We start from the raw sequence: 13,192 nt of genomic DNA, 5'->3' as shown, positions 1-13,192 counted from the left end.
CCTCCTCACTTTCTGTCTCTATGCCAACATTTCCCATCTCTCCCTGGTGTAAAAATGTCCAAAATATCAAAATTAGAAATATATTAAAAGATCAGGTTAGAAGTAGATATGTGTGAAAATAAAGTAATTTAAAATTAAGATTAAGAATTCAGTTAAAGGTGAAAATTCAGTAGTAAAGTTTGTCAGTTTGTGAAAACCATGAATACTCAGCTCAGGAAGATATCAGTGCACTGTGTTCCTCTCAGCATGACAGCATTTTATTAGACAAATGATGACACACTTCACTGTTTAAAGGACATAGTATACATTCAGATCAGGTCATCTGTACAGTACAAAGATCAGAGAGATGTGGGAGAGGTGATGCATGACATCCAGTTGTGCTGGCCCACTGGCCTCACATGTGTGCAGGCTTTCAAACGATTCCTCTAGCTGACAAAACACTGTAACCTCATTGTGTCTGAGTAATTGATTCAGTCCTTGAAGTCTTTGGTCATTTAGGAAAGTCTTGAATCTTTCTTTTTTTGTCAGTTCAGTAAGAGTCAGCTGTGGTGGATAAAGCAAAACCATTGTGGTACTTTTGGCCTCAATGAGAAATAAAAGAGGACAGAAAGGACTAACAGTTTTAATTGTTAAAACAACTGCTGATGTCACAACTTTCTGATGTTGATGAATGGTGCTATGACACACAGACTCACTTTACATACGTACAGTGTTAGATTTAATGCTCTTTCACCACGTTTCACTCTATCAAAGCCTGTGGCTGCCTAAATTTGGATCAAACTGCATAATGATCAATGTGAAGCAGAACAGGTGTGGTTGAAGAGCCAGTAGTGGGGTGCAGTGGCGAATCACTTTAATACTGCATTTTGGCATCATGTAACTTAAACTCCATACAACACATTCCTTTCATGTCTCAAAACTCTTCTTTGAGTAAGCTATAAGGCGCTGAAATGACTGCATCTGACTATCTTAGTTGCACTGTCTGTAAGGCTGCCCTCAGGTTTCATACTCAGTGGAAAGGCGGCCACTGGATACACGAGGTTATTAAGCAGCAAAAAGTTTACTATGTGAATCCTCAGCGACTTTTTACAAACATTTCCCCTCCAAGTGGATGGACATTAGACACTGATGCTCCAAGTAAAGCCTTTGCGCAAACGACAGCTTCACCAACACTGAACCTTTGAACAAACGTACACAGACTTCACTTGTCATGTAAATAAACACCTACACGTCACTTTTTTTAGAACAGGACAACAACATCACATCTCATAAATGACGCAAAGCAGTGGCAGGGGGGCCTTGGGGCTACAGAGACATGCGCCCTGCTGAAGTGTCCATGAGAGAGTCACTCGACTCCCACACCAGCTGACAGGGCTGCTGCTCAGTGGCACTGAGAAGTCTGACCTGTAGGCTCCCTGTGGAGAGGAGCCTCCGGTACACAGGAGCTGAATAAATGGTGACAATACCATCAATACATCCAATTACGCACAGGGAGACACAAAGTGTGGAGTCAGTGTAATCCATTGGGAGTGAATGGTGACATCCTGTCAAGACTGATGTCTGCCTCGCAGTCCTCCAAGTCACAAACCGAGTCGGTGGCGTTTTCATTGTTATGAGAGAACTGTGAAATCCTGTCGAAAGTCTCCTCATGCTCAATACATTCAACCACGTTGGGGATCATGTTGACATAAGCGTTCGCTATTTCCTTGTGGATGAGGGTATCTTGGTTGTATGAGACCAACTCGTTGCTGATGTTAACAGTTTCCACGGGTGTGTTGGAGCAGAAATAACGACAACCTAAGAGGCTGGCGAAGGCCTTCCTAAACTCGGCGTTGAAGGCGTAAATGATGGGATTTAGTGAGGAATTGGTCCAGCCGAACCACACAAACACGTCGAAAGTCGTCTCGCTTACGCACGGCAGACCTGCGTCCCGGTCTGTGGCCGGCCTGTCGCAGAACGGCACCATGCAGTTTAGAACAAAGAAGGGTAACCAGCAACACACAAAGACGCCCATAATCACCGACAGAGTTTTGAACACTTTGGTTTCCCGTTTAATTGACGTTTTCAAGGTGTTGTGGTGTTGGCACTCTATTCTGTTGGTCCTACAACTTTGCGCGTGTTCTGCCGCTCTCTCCAGCGAGGCTATTCTTCTAATTTGTATTTGTGCAATCCGGTATATTCTGGTATATGTTACAATCATAATTGCCACGGGAATATAGAAACTTATCAATGAGGAGGATATAGCATACTCTCTGCTCAGACTGGAGTCGCAGTTTTCCTCTATCCGCCGACTAGTGGAGGAGTTGTGCGCCCCAGCCATGTCGTCACCGCTGGCTTTGTGCCAATTCAGCTGGACCGGTATGAATGAAATGAGCACAGACAACGTCCAAGTGATGCTAATCATAACAAAGGCAACTCGCTGGGTCATTTTCCTCTCGTAGCGGAAGGGGCTCGAGATAGCCCAGTATCTATCCACGCTGATTATGCAGAGGTTGAGGATGGAGGCAGTGGAACACATGATATCAAAAGCGACCCAGACATTACAGAAAGTGCCAAACGGCCAATACCCAGCCACCTCTGCCACAGCTTTCCAGGGCATCACCAGGACGGCCACAAATAAATCCGATAGAGCCAGAGAGACGATGAAAATGTTGGTGACTTTGGTCCGCAAGTGCCGAAAGCGCAGCACCGCAGAGCAGACTAGGATGTTCCCCAGCAGGGTCCATAGGATGAGCAGGGACAGCAAACAGCCCGTCACCGTGCGCAACACCATATCCTTCCTCCCGTCGCTTGTTGCCTCTGTTTCGGTGCTGTTCCACATAATCTCTCCGATGGGTGCAGGCACAGAGTCGATCCCCTGCACCGATGAGAGATACTTGGCTGGGTTCTCCATTTGACTCTTCAAGTAAAACTGCAGTCCATTGCCACTTGCACGGAGACGGGCTCTGTTATCAGCCAGTCACCGTATTGTCCCAAATAACCCGCTCGGCTGCCAGCCTGATGTGGAGTGCAAAACAGACGGAAAGAGAGAATTGAGCGCTTAAAAACTGAGCCGAGCGACGTGCCAGGTGCGCTAAGGGGCTGAAACGCAGCACGCAGTGGCGAGCGCATGTTGCAACCTTGCCGGTCCGGTCGTGTGACCTGGCTGCCTCCGTGAATGTGTCAGTCCAAGGTATCCGGAGAGCAGTGAGGGTTGAGGAGAGAGTCCCTACAGTCTAACACACTCTAACTTAACCAGGGCTCGGCGCATCACGCCTTCTTTGTGCGCGGTGTTACGCACGGCAGTGCACTGTTGGGAAAGAGGTGTGAAGACTATTTGAGGGTTTTCGTTGGTGGATGCTCCATAGTGCGTAATTGCAAACTCCAAATCATTCGAGAGGGTTCCTCTGTGTTGTGGAATGTTTATTATTTGGAGTGAAGTTTGTCTGTTTGACATACTGCCATAACACAGTGACCAGAGAAACAATGTGATGTGTTTTGGACGATATTAATCAGCTACAACGTGCTTTTAAAATCTTTTTTACACACGGGTAGACGCACCCAGGCAATGGAGGTAAACAGAACTGAGCCTCACACCCAGCCTATAGAGCTGTCCTTGGTGCTGAAAACGCAAACAGCCTGGGGATTCATAGTACCCTCTATCTATCTATCTATCTATCTATCTATCTATCTATCTATCTATCTATCTATCTATCTATCTATCTATCTATCTGTCTGTCTGTCTGTCTGTCTGTCTGTCTGTCTGTCTGTCTGTCTGTCTGTCTGTCTGTCTGTCTGTCTGTCTGTCTGTCTGTCTGTCTGTCTGTCTGTCTGTCTGTCTGTCTGTCTGTCTGTCTGTCTGTCATTTTACTGCATTTAAGCATGAATGAACCCAGTTTTGATTCATACTTTTATTACCAAAATCTACTAAACCAAAACTCTCCTAACACATCTGTAGGCTGAAATGAAAAGCTATAGTTTGCTTTATAAGGCGTTTTCATCGGCGCTTGTTTTGACATTTGGAGGGAAGAAAAGCGTGATTTCAGATCATCGTCGAGCACAGGTGGCTGTTTCCCCCCTGATGGCCGCCGACTGGAAGTCAGACCTCACCCACTTTTCAGAGTTTTCTGAACAGGTGAGTCACATTCACGCTCTCGGCGGGCGCGTTCAGCCAGCAGCTCCGTGCGCTCTCCGTCGTCATGTGTGTTCAGCAGCAGCAGCGATGTTACCGGCTTTGAAACGTCACGGATATTTTTAGATGTGTCTGCGTGCCTGTCAAATCGTTCTGACACTACGTTAAAATAATCTCCCGATGCCCGGCTCCAAATTCTCTGGAGTAGCACGACCCATAATCTGTGGATGTCATGTCAGGAGGCAACCTGTGTCCGGCACAACACTTACTGCTTTGCATACATATGTCACTACAGCTGGTGAATTAACAGATCAAAAATTATGCTTATATGGACAGACAATAAGAAGAGTATTATATTATATTATATTATATTATATTATATTATATTATATTATATTATATTATATTATATTATATTATATTATATTATATTATATTATATTATATTATTGCTGTTGTTGTTATGGTGTTGCTATTTGTTGTTCTGCATCCAAATCTGGTGTAACTTAAAACTTAACGCAAAGAAGATAGGTATTTAAGAAGAAGACATGATGCAATAATTTAGTTCAAGCTCATAGTGCAGGAGCTTTTGCCTTAAACAAAGTCTTAAAAATATAAATAGGTGGCGCCATCCTGTGGTGCAAAGCTCTACTGCATTGACACACTGGAGCCCTGCAGGCAACATAAGAGCAGACACAAATGTGACACATTTTGTATATGAAAAAAAGAAGACCATTCTTTATTTCAATATGCAAAACGATACACATTCATCACTATTGTACACATCATTTCTTATCAGCACCATTTCATTGGAATTTCCCAAAATCATATCACAGTGTCTGAATGATTTTGATCATTATTTACAAAAATGATAGTAAAACTGCATCTCTGCAAAACAAAAACAGAGGGATTCACCACAACTTGGCACATATTGAGAACACATACAGAGGATAGCACCAGGTTGAGAACCTGCTGGATGTCGACTGAAGTTATACATTGATTTGATATAAACTTGTACAGTACAACTATGTATCTGTGCTTTATATAATAAAGAAATAAGTGTTGCCACAGACTATGGTGTTTTTTTATTGCTGGTCCTTCAGTTGTAAACATCAATCTCTATTTCAGTTGTCATCACAGTAATGCAACATGTTTTATTTTGGTGTAGTAATCCTGGAACTGTCCTTACGCATGAGTGTGTTATACATGAATTTGATGTTATCTGGGTCAAGAAGGGCAACATTTTTGACATTTATTATCTCACCTTGCCCTTCTTCAATATAAATAAAACGTTCTATCAGTTCAACAGAACAGAGACTGGGCTTGCAAAAGGACACTGATAAACCTTGAATGACTGAGATAGTCAGGTGCTATTTCTGAGAACTAAAGTCCAACTCACAAAGATGATTTAAGATACACTGGTAAGATTGTCACTGGTGCTGTTGCTCAGGTGCCGCATACTGTTCCACTACTTCTTGAACTACAAATTGAGAACCTCATCCATATACAGTATATAGATTTCAATTACAGATAAAATACGGGTTGTACACCAATGCACTTGCGGCTCTGTTGAATACAGTACTATTAGCTTATTAGACATCGAGACTAACAGGTGTTTCATTGGCTTCACTGTAATATTTTCAGATATGGTAATCAAGTCAGTAGTGTATTATATATTTTCAGTCATTAATATGAAACAGTACAAAATGTGCATCTCAGATAAAGCATATAAGTCTATGTTGTACATGATCCACCAGTTTAAAAAACCTACTGAAATGTGATTACAAAAAAGTACAAAGGACCCTTTCTAAATTCAGGAAACGGTGGATTCCCTCCATCACCATCTTTAATAAGCCTCGCATAAAACAAGGTAATTCTTCAAGGAATGCAGGCTAATAGGTTCGTCTTCTGCTGTAATCCCCACACTGAGGGACCTACATTTTGGTTGTCTCCACCGCTTGTTTTCAAGTCTGTTGGAGTGTGACCCAGACTGCCTCCTGAACGGTTGACCTGTGCTGTGAGACCTTCTCGGGAGCTGGTGGTGACAAGTGTTCCTGTGCATGTTATCTGGCATTGTCAATCATCTGCCTTTCTGTCAGACTCGGCGGAACACCTCAAAGAGGGAGGCAACTGAGTGCATGCGGTAGAAAAGGTTCAAAGGGATGGCGAAATTGAGAACTGTGGTCCATATGCTGAAGCCAAACGTCTCCTGTTCCAGACCGTTGTCGTACTGTGGCCTGCAGCCAAAAGCAGGAAGGATCCACAGCTGAAAGAACAAATAAGAAACTGAATTAGTTAAACCGAAATCTGTTGATTTTTGGCCACATGGGGGCAGCACAACAAACTAGAAACACCATTGACATTTAATCATCTTATAAAGATCAGTAGACAGGTGCAACGTTAGCATCCATAGAATTGCATTGCAAGTCTAACACTCACTTTCCTTTTAGCTCTGTTTTGGTTTCCATCACACCCTGATTGAAAGATCTGGTTCTATTGCGACTAAATACTTCACAGTGTTTCCTAGCTAGTTACTGTCTGTCGTTTGATACTGGGCACAGAGTCTCAAGTGGAATATTAGGGTTTTGTTACTGGAAACAGCTGCCAGCAGAAACTGCTGATAAGTGTGGTGAGACTGAACCAAAACAGTAAAAATGGGGCAAAAAAAGAAGCTCCAAAGCATTGAGGGAAACTGCTGAGTTGCGCAAAAGTTCTCTCTGGAGTATATACAGATATCTATATATAACTGGACTATCTTAAGAATAACAATCTGCAATTCCTGCTCAGGATAAAAAACGACAGTCTGAATGAAAAAAACAACTTAAAAGAACATCGTATCAAATTTTAAATGGGTTAGTGTGATTTAGATTCTATTTTTCAAGGATTACTCATTGGATTCATTCATGCTTTATCAAACTTCGAATTCTGAGTAACTTTTCATCTAACAAATACTTGATGCTCACCGAAATGTTGCACATTATCAGTAAAACAGCTATGTTCTTCAGGATCTGCCTCTTTATATTTGGAGGTTCCACTACTTTGGTTCCCACCGGCAGCGGCACCTCAGAATGTTTCCGTGGACACCGATACACCTGCCCGCTCTCCTCCTGCTCGTTCTCCATGGTGACACAGGTCCTGTCCGGAGTCTCATAAGCTCGGTTGATGATGCCGTTGTACGGTGGAGCCAGAGAAGAGGTGACTGAGAAGATTTCTGGAGCAGCAGGTAACTCTGGGTCCTCCCTCTCTCCGTTCTCTTGCTGGCGATACAGGGATTCTATGATGAAGAGGTTCTGGACATACTTCTCCAGAACAATCAGCAGAGAGTAGATCAGGTTGGTCCAGCGATAGGGAGGACTGCTGCTGGTGCTCAACACAGCCACTACGCTGCACCAGGACATGAACCAGGAGCCTATGGAGGATCCAAACAGCAGCTCTGTGTCCAGTTGTCTCGATGGGTTCTTGGAGGTATCCAGAGGCATGTGGTTCGCTCGATATATGAGTAGACCTGAAGCGCCAGCGAAGCACATGACCACCAGCATGACAATGCCGTAAATATAGAACATGGAAATGGCTGACTGTCGCATTCGGAGGGACTCCTCCACATGGGTGATGTAGACCACCAGTATCCCGATGGTGCTGGCAAGCGCAAGTAGACCCAGAATGGGGCCTAAAGTCAAGCCCTGGGTTTTGGTAACCAGCTTTTTCCGGTTTGAAGAGAGGTCAATGGTGCGCCCGATGTTCTTCCACATGACGAAAAGCAAGGCAGATACAAAGATGTGGTACTCGATGTTGAAGGGGTAGAGATAGTAGAGGCTGCTGGAGAACATGGAGCAAGTGCTGGTGGTGCAGTTACAGTCTGGCTCTGAGTGCTCTGCAAAACAAGTCAAATGTGTGCAAATGCATGAGCTATATGAAAAATACAACAAGAAAACTGTTGCTATGGAGCTGTATATTAACACAGTTTGTCTGTTTTTAAGACAATAACAAAATCACCCCGGTGTATTAGGACATATTAGTAGGAGGAAGAGCGAGATACCAAAAGCATAAATATTAGAATCAATGTAAGAATAAAGTAGAATAAATACATTGTAAATATTCAATCTATTTTTTTTTTGTTGTTGTTGCTGATTTTAAAAAGGCCCAATATCAAACACACCCTTACTAAGTGTACAGGTCAAAGAATGATGTACAAAACATCTCAAAGAGACAGTCTTGATTTTTTTTTTTTTTTTTGATGATAGTTACCCAAGAAGTGTGGGTTATTCACCCTTTGTTTGTTTGTTTGTTTTTAATAAAGGCAATGTTTATTTAATGCAGTACAAAACTCCAAGAGAACCTTCATATTTCCCTGTGGTGATTAACATTCATCAGTCATATTCTACAACATTTTTTATTTCTTTCATTAGCTGACCACAGATCCAAACTTACACCTATGCACTTCTTATACTAACTCCCTCCTTGTAATGTCCACCGCAGCACACTATGGTTATGCTGTTGCCCTCCAGAGATCATCTCAACAACACCCCCACCCCCCCACCCCCACCCCCACCCCCCGCCTCACCCCCTCCTACCCCTCACCCCCGAAAGGCCTCCACTATGGTCCTGCACCCTTTAATTAAAAAGGGAACAACAGTCAGGGTGCAGCCAGCCTCACAGTCAGCCGGATATGAGGAGGAGCGGCCGAACCCCTCAACCCTAGGCTTAGATGTATCAGTTACTGTAATTGCAGCACCCTTGGGAGTAAGCAGCCTGGGGACAAAGCAGTATGAGGTCAAGCGGGGGGTTGCCAAGGAGGATGGTGGTGGCTGAAGTGTGGGGAAAGGGCCGGGAAGGGGGGCCTCAGCGGCAGCAACACTGTGTGTCTCCTGAAACCTAATAGAGAGACGTTCGACACAAACAAGACCCGCTGGGCGGCCGTGCTAACCTCCCTTCCCCTCGAAAACCCTCCTCTCTTTCCCTTTTCTTTCATCCATTGAAGTGAGCTCTCAAGTGGACTATTGTACTTTTCTTCTAGGTACAAGCCAGCAATCGACCCCTTGGCCCTTACCTATAGTGAGGTTTTCATAGCCCAGAGCAGAGAGTCTTCTCTTATGGTTGTTCAAGAAGTGCTCAGCCTCTGACATCACACCGTTGCACCACAGCAGGAGGTTGGTAAAGACTGCATGGATTACACCAAATCTGAGGAGACAAACGGGTGAAAACAAGTCTGATAACCAGTCAAATGATAGCGTATGGAAGAGGCAGGATTCGCCTGGCTTGATGAGCAAGATTTTAAATTTTACACATGCTTTAGTTGCTGTTTAGATGATTCATGGCTTCAATATCAAAATTGTTATTATATCACATACCTTTCAAAAGTTTCAAAACTCTTGATGACATCCTTGATATGAAACCAGAGAAAATGCACCTAAACAGCCAAAAAAACAAGATTCACAAAAGCTTGACAAAACAGTATCCCAAACATATTCTTCTTTATATATTTAGTATGTATAATTATTCTATTATATATTACATTTAATTACACTTAGCTGTTTAAGTTCCTTTACCAGCTACATTCAAATAACATGGACAATGATAGGATTATATTGTTACAGCAACTCTGTACTTGCCTTAAAAACAAAGAGCACATTATTCAAAGACCTTAAGTGGTGCACAGGAGAGAAAAAAAGACACGGTTTCTAACGCTGCTGAAAGATTATCACTTTATTGAAATTAAACTGGGGTTGTAAACTTACCTGTGCAACGGTGTGAGTTGCATGGATGACAGGATATACCCCGAGCACAGCCGACACACAAGACTGATAACCAACATAATACCCGATTCGGAAAGCGTCCATAATCAGCGAAAGGAGTGCAAGGAGAGTCAAACCACCTACCGAGAGAAAAGAGACAGAGATCAAGTTATTAACTGTACTAATAAAATAAAACAAATCAAAGTTCACTTTCTAAAAACAAATTAATCCTCCATCTCTGTTTCAGTTGTCAAACAAAACCATTTACAAAGATTTTGACTGCGGATTGCTTGAAGAAATAAAGTGTTGTTATTTTCCAAACACTTTGAAATGAATGGCACACGTATCTTAAGCATTTTCTTCTGTGATCTCACAATCTCACCTCTTATCCAGCATGTGGTGGCGTGGACATCTTTCTCGGTCCTCGTGCTCTTCTGTCTGTCCCGCACCAGGATGTACCACATCATCCAGATCAGCTGGAGGATCATGAGGCAGGTGGCAAAGGACAGCAGGTGCTCTTCCTTGACAGAGGGGTCATGATGCGCAATGGCCAGCATCAGCGCCGCCCCGATCAGCAACAAGTTTGTCCCGTACTGACCGCTGAGGATCTCTGCGTTCTTCCTCGGGTAGTCCCCTGACAGGCTGAGTTTTAGTTTGGTGAAAATCTTCTTGTCGTGCTCGGAGCTGGACGACGACGAGGAGCTGTGGCAATACTTGTTCAGACACATAATATCCAGGCCGCTGTGCTCCACCATGGTTGGAGTCATGTGTAAAAACAGCAGTGCTGAGAGAAGAGCAAAGTCAAAGCCGTGCGCTATAAGTGCGGTTGAGGGAGGCCAGGTGCGTAACCTGTTGCTACAAGGTGGGGATTCAGACGGATAGGTACCGTGCCAAACATGCATTCAATCTTCAAGGTCCGGCTCAGTGGTCACGCATAGTTTCCATGTCCAGCCTTGCTGAGGATGGGCTTGATAGATGCCATTGTCATCTTGTAACCCTGAAACTGAAATATGTGGTCGTGTAGCAGGCTCGCTGAGTCACTGAAAATGGGGGATTGCGTTTCAGTATTTGGTGATCCCAGATCCCCGTCTTCTTGAAACTCCCATATGTTTCAAAGAAATAGCTGAGCTTGCTTTGCCAACCATTCACTGCCTAAAGAAGCAAAAACTCTAAGCGCTGGGTTATCCACAATAACAGAAAAAAAAACGAGCTTCGTCCAAATCCAACTCTTCTGTGCAGCTGCCAGACAGTCTTTCCAAGTCTGCTGAAATCCTTTCAGGGTGGCTATCGGGTGTTAAGCGTACATGCTTGGATGAGATGAAAGAGAAGATGACATTTCACAAATCTGCCATTTTTGCACACTTTAGGGGAGTGACCTGTCTTGACAGAGCTTCATATCCAAGCGTCACCAAATCAGATCCTCATGTTCACCATTGTGGTAAAGATGTAGTCGTGACAACCTTCGCTTTCAAGTTGGGGGGAAAAGGGGAGGAAGAATCAGATTTCAATCGTCAAATTCACAATGGCTTTTTGTGAGTGGATGTCAAGAAAGAAACCACCCTGGGGGCAGAGACCTCTTATATATGGCCATCTCCTATACTCGGCCTGTGGGGGGGAAACGCGCGCAATCAGCATAACAGTAGGGGGCTGCTCACATAGATTGAGTGCTAATTTGGTCAGTGTGATGTGACGTCAAAGGAAGGTGTAATATATTTACAAACAATTAATTCTTCGTGTCTTTCAAAAAGAAATATGGCATTTCCGTTTAAACAGTACCGATTTTCGAAAGCAAAAATACAGTTAGTGAAATAGATAAAAGCAGCATGGCGACTTTACAGTAGAGCTCATGCTGTAGCCTTCTCACATCCTCAAGCAAGTTAGATTTAAAAATGCTTTTTTAAACAGCTATTGGACCCCTTAAATAATGCAAAAAGACAATTCGTGTAATCTTTAAACAACAGCTTCTTTCGTGTACTGACATCAAAAATACTGTTTTCTCATTTGAAACGTTTACGCACGGATCTACAACAAACAGCCACATGATTAAACACTTGATTTCCTCTTTATTTTACCTGTTTAGCACTGCAGCTTACACACAGGTGACAGAGATAACGTGCCATTACGCACACTTCACTGTTTTGGACTCGTTTTATAACATAACCTGGTTGATTCACACACCACGACACACCCATAGCGTCAGACCTGTCATTTGATGTATGTACTTCAAGTTCAAACATTCATTTGTCTATTTTTCTTCAGTTGTCCGTTTGCATTCTGCGCCTGACGCACACGGAAGAAACGCGGCTATTGACTGACGCGTGCGTAAAATGTGTTTTTGAGTTGATTAACAGTAGTTGGGGAAGATTCTTGGCCTCCTTCAGGCTTTGGAGAGACTCTAAATCTATTTAACTAATATGAGAGGCCCGTTAGCCTATCAGGAGAAACTTTCCACAACACAATCATGAGCATTGAAACACTGATGAAGTATTACGCTCCGCTATCCGCTGAGTATCGATTTCTTGATCACTGATAATCAGCATAGTTAAAGAAAGAGGGCGATCTATTGATTATCTGTCAGTTTTAACGGGCTTCTGATTAAGTCAGAACATTTTGATTGCATTTTTAAGAGCTCAGTTAAGCTCTTTGTTGTCTGCACTTGTGAACATCCACAAAGTCCAGTTAATTGAGTTTGAGTGCAGTCAGTAACAGTGTGGTCCTCTTTAAAACATGGTCATTTTCAAAAATTATTTTAAAAGATCAAGATTACTGACTAAATTATAATGCGATAAGTTAAACAGTACAAATTGGTCATATTTAGCTGTGTAATTCACATAAGAACAGGACACTGACAAAAATCAATTTTGATTAGTTCTGAGGCTGATTTCTTCATTGACATGTTCTTCTACTTGAAATTTTAAACGCATGACTTTGAGCATTGAAGTCTGTATCACTGTTCCCTCTAAGCTGCGCGATGTTTAGAAAACATCATAGTATAGCCTTTGGTATGAAAAAACACCATCATATACATCGTATGTTGTACAAATAACAAGTCAAAGGAAAGAGACATACATTGTAGAATTGTAGTAATTGTGGGCTGACTGATTTACTGATTATCAGTATTTTATTTTTTTACTGATTTACGGTAATAAATACATTTAAAAATGCCTTTTGCTCTGAAGCTTAATCGACCTGTGTTCGCTCTGTCTTCTGGAGTGATTTGATTGGTTATACGTCATGAATAAAACTCCTTTAACTTAACATCTGTAAACAAAACAAAAACGTATCAACAAAGTTTTCTGTTAGAGTTTGTGTTCTTCTAAGTTTAACTCCAAGATTTTAAATACTTTCA

At 42.7% G+C, this 13,192-nt stretch overlaps 2 protein-coding genes across 2 annotated transcripts; both read right to left on the bottom strand.

Moving 5' to 3' along the window:
* Positions 1–235: 235 nt before the first annotated feature.
* drd5a (dopamine receptor D5a) lies at positions 236–3,297 on the bottom strand. The gene has a single exon (XM_023279526.3). It carries the CDS (start codon positions 2,891–2,893, stop codon positions 1,511–1,513), a length of 1,383 nt encoding a protein of 460 aa, XP_023135294.1. The 5' UTR covers positions 2,894–3,297; the 3' UTR covers positions 236–1,510.
* Positions 3,298–4,827: 1,530 nt separating this feature from the next.
* On the bottom strand, positions 4,828–10,961 carry otop1 (otopetrin 1). Its single transcript, XM_023279535.3, has 6 exons — positions 10,226–10,961; positions 9,847–9,983; positions 9,460–9,518; positions 9,159–9,289; positions 7,075–7,982; positions 4,828–6,377 (listed from the first exon to the last, which is right to left on the bottom strand). The coding sequence occupies exons 1-6, from the start codon at positions 10,743–10,745 to the stop codon at positions 6,207–6,209; spliced, it is 1,926 nt and encodes a 641-aa protein (XP_023135303.2). The 5' UTR covers positions 10,746–10,961; the 3' UTR covers positions 4,828–6,206.
* Between the last annotated feature and the right edge of the window lie 2,231 nt (positions 10,962–13,192).

Source organism: Amphiprion ocellaris, chromosome 5, assembly GCF_022539595.1.
Source record: "Amphiprion ocellaris isolate individual 3 ecotype Okinawa chromosome 5, ASM2253959v1, whole genome shotgun sequence".
Lineage (NCBI taxonomy): Eukaryota > Metazoa > Chordata > Actinopteri > Pomacentridae > Amphiprion > Amphiprion ocellaris.
Note: the sequence above shows the minus strand (reverse complement) of the source record. Positions and strands in the feature narration are given on the sequence as shown.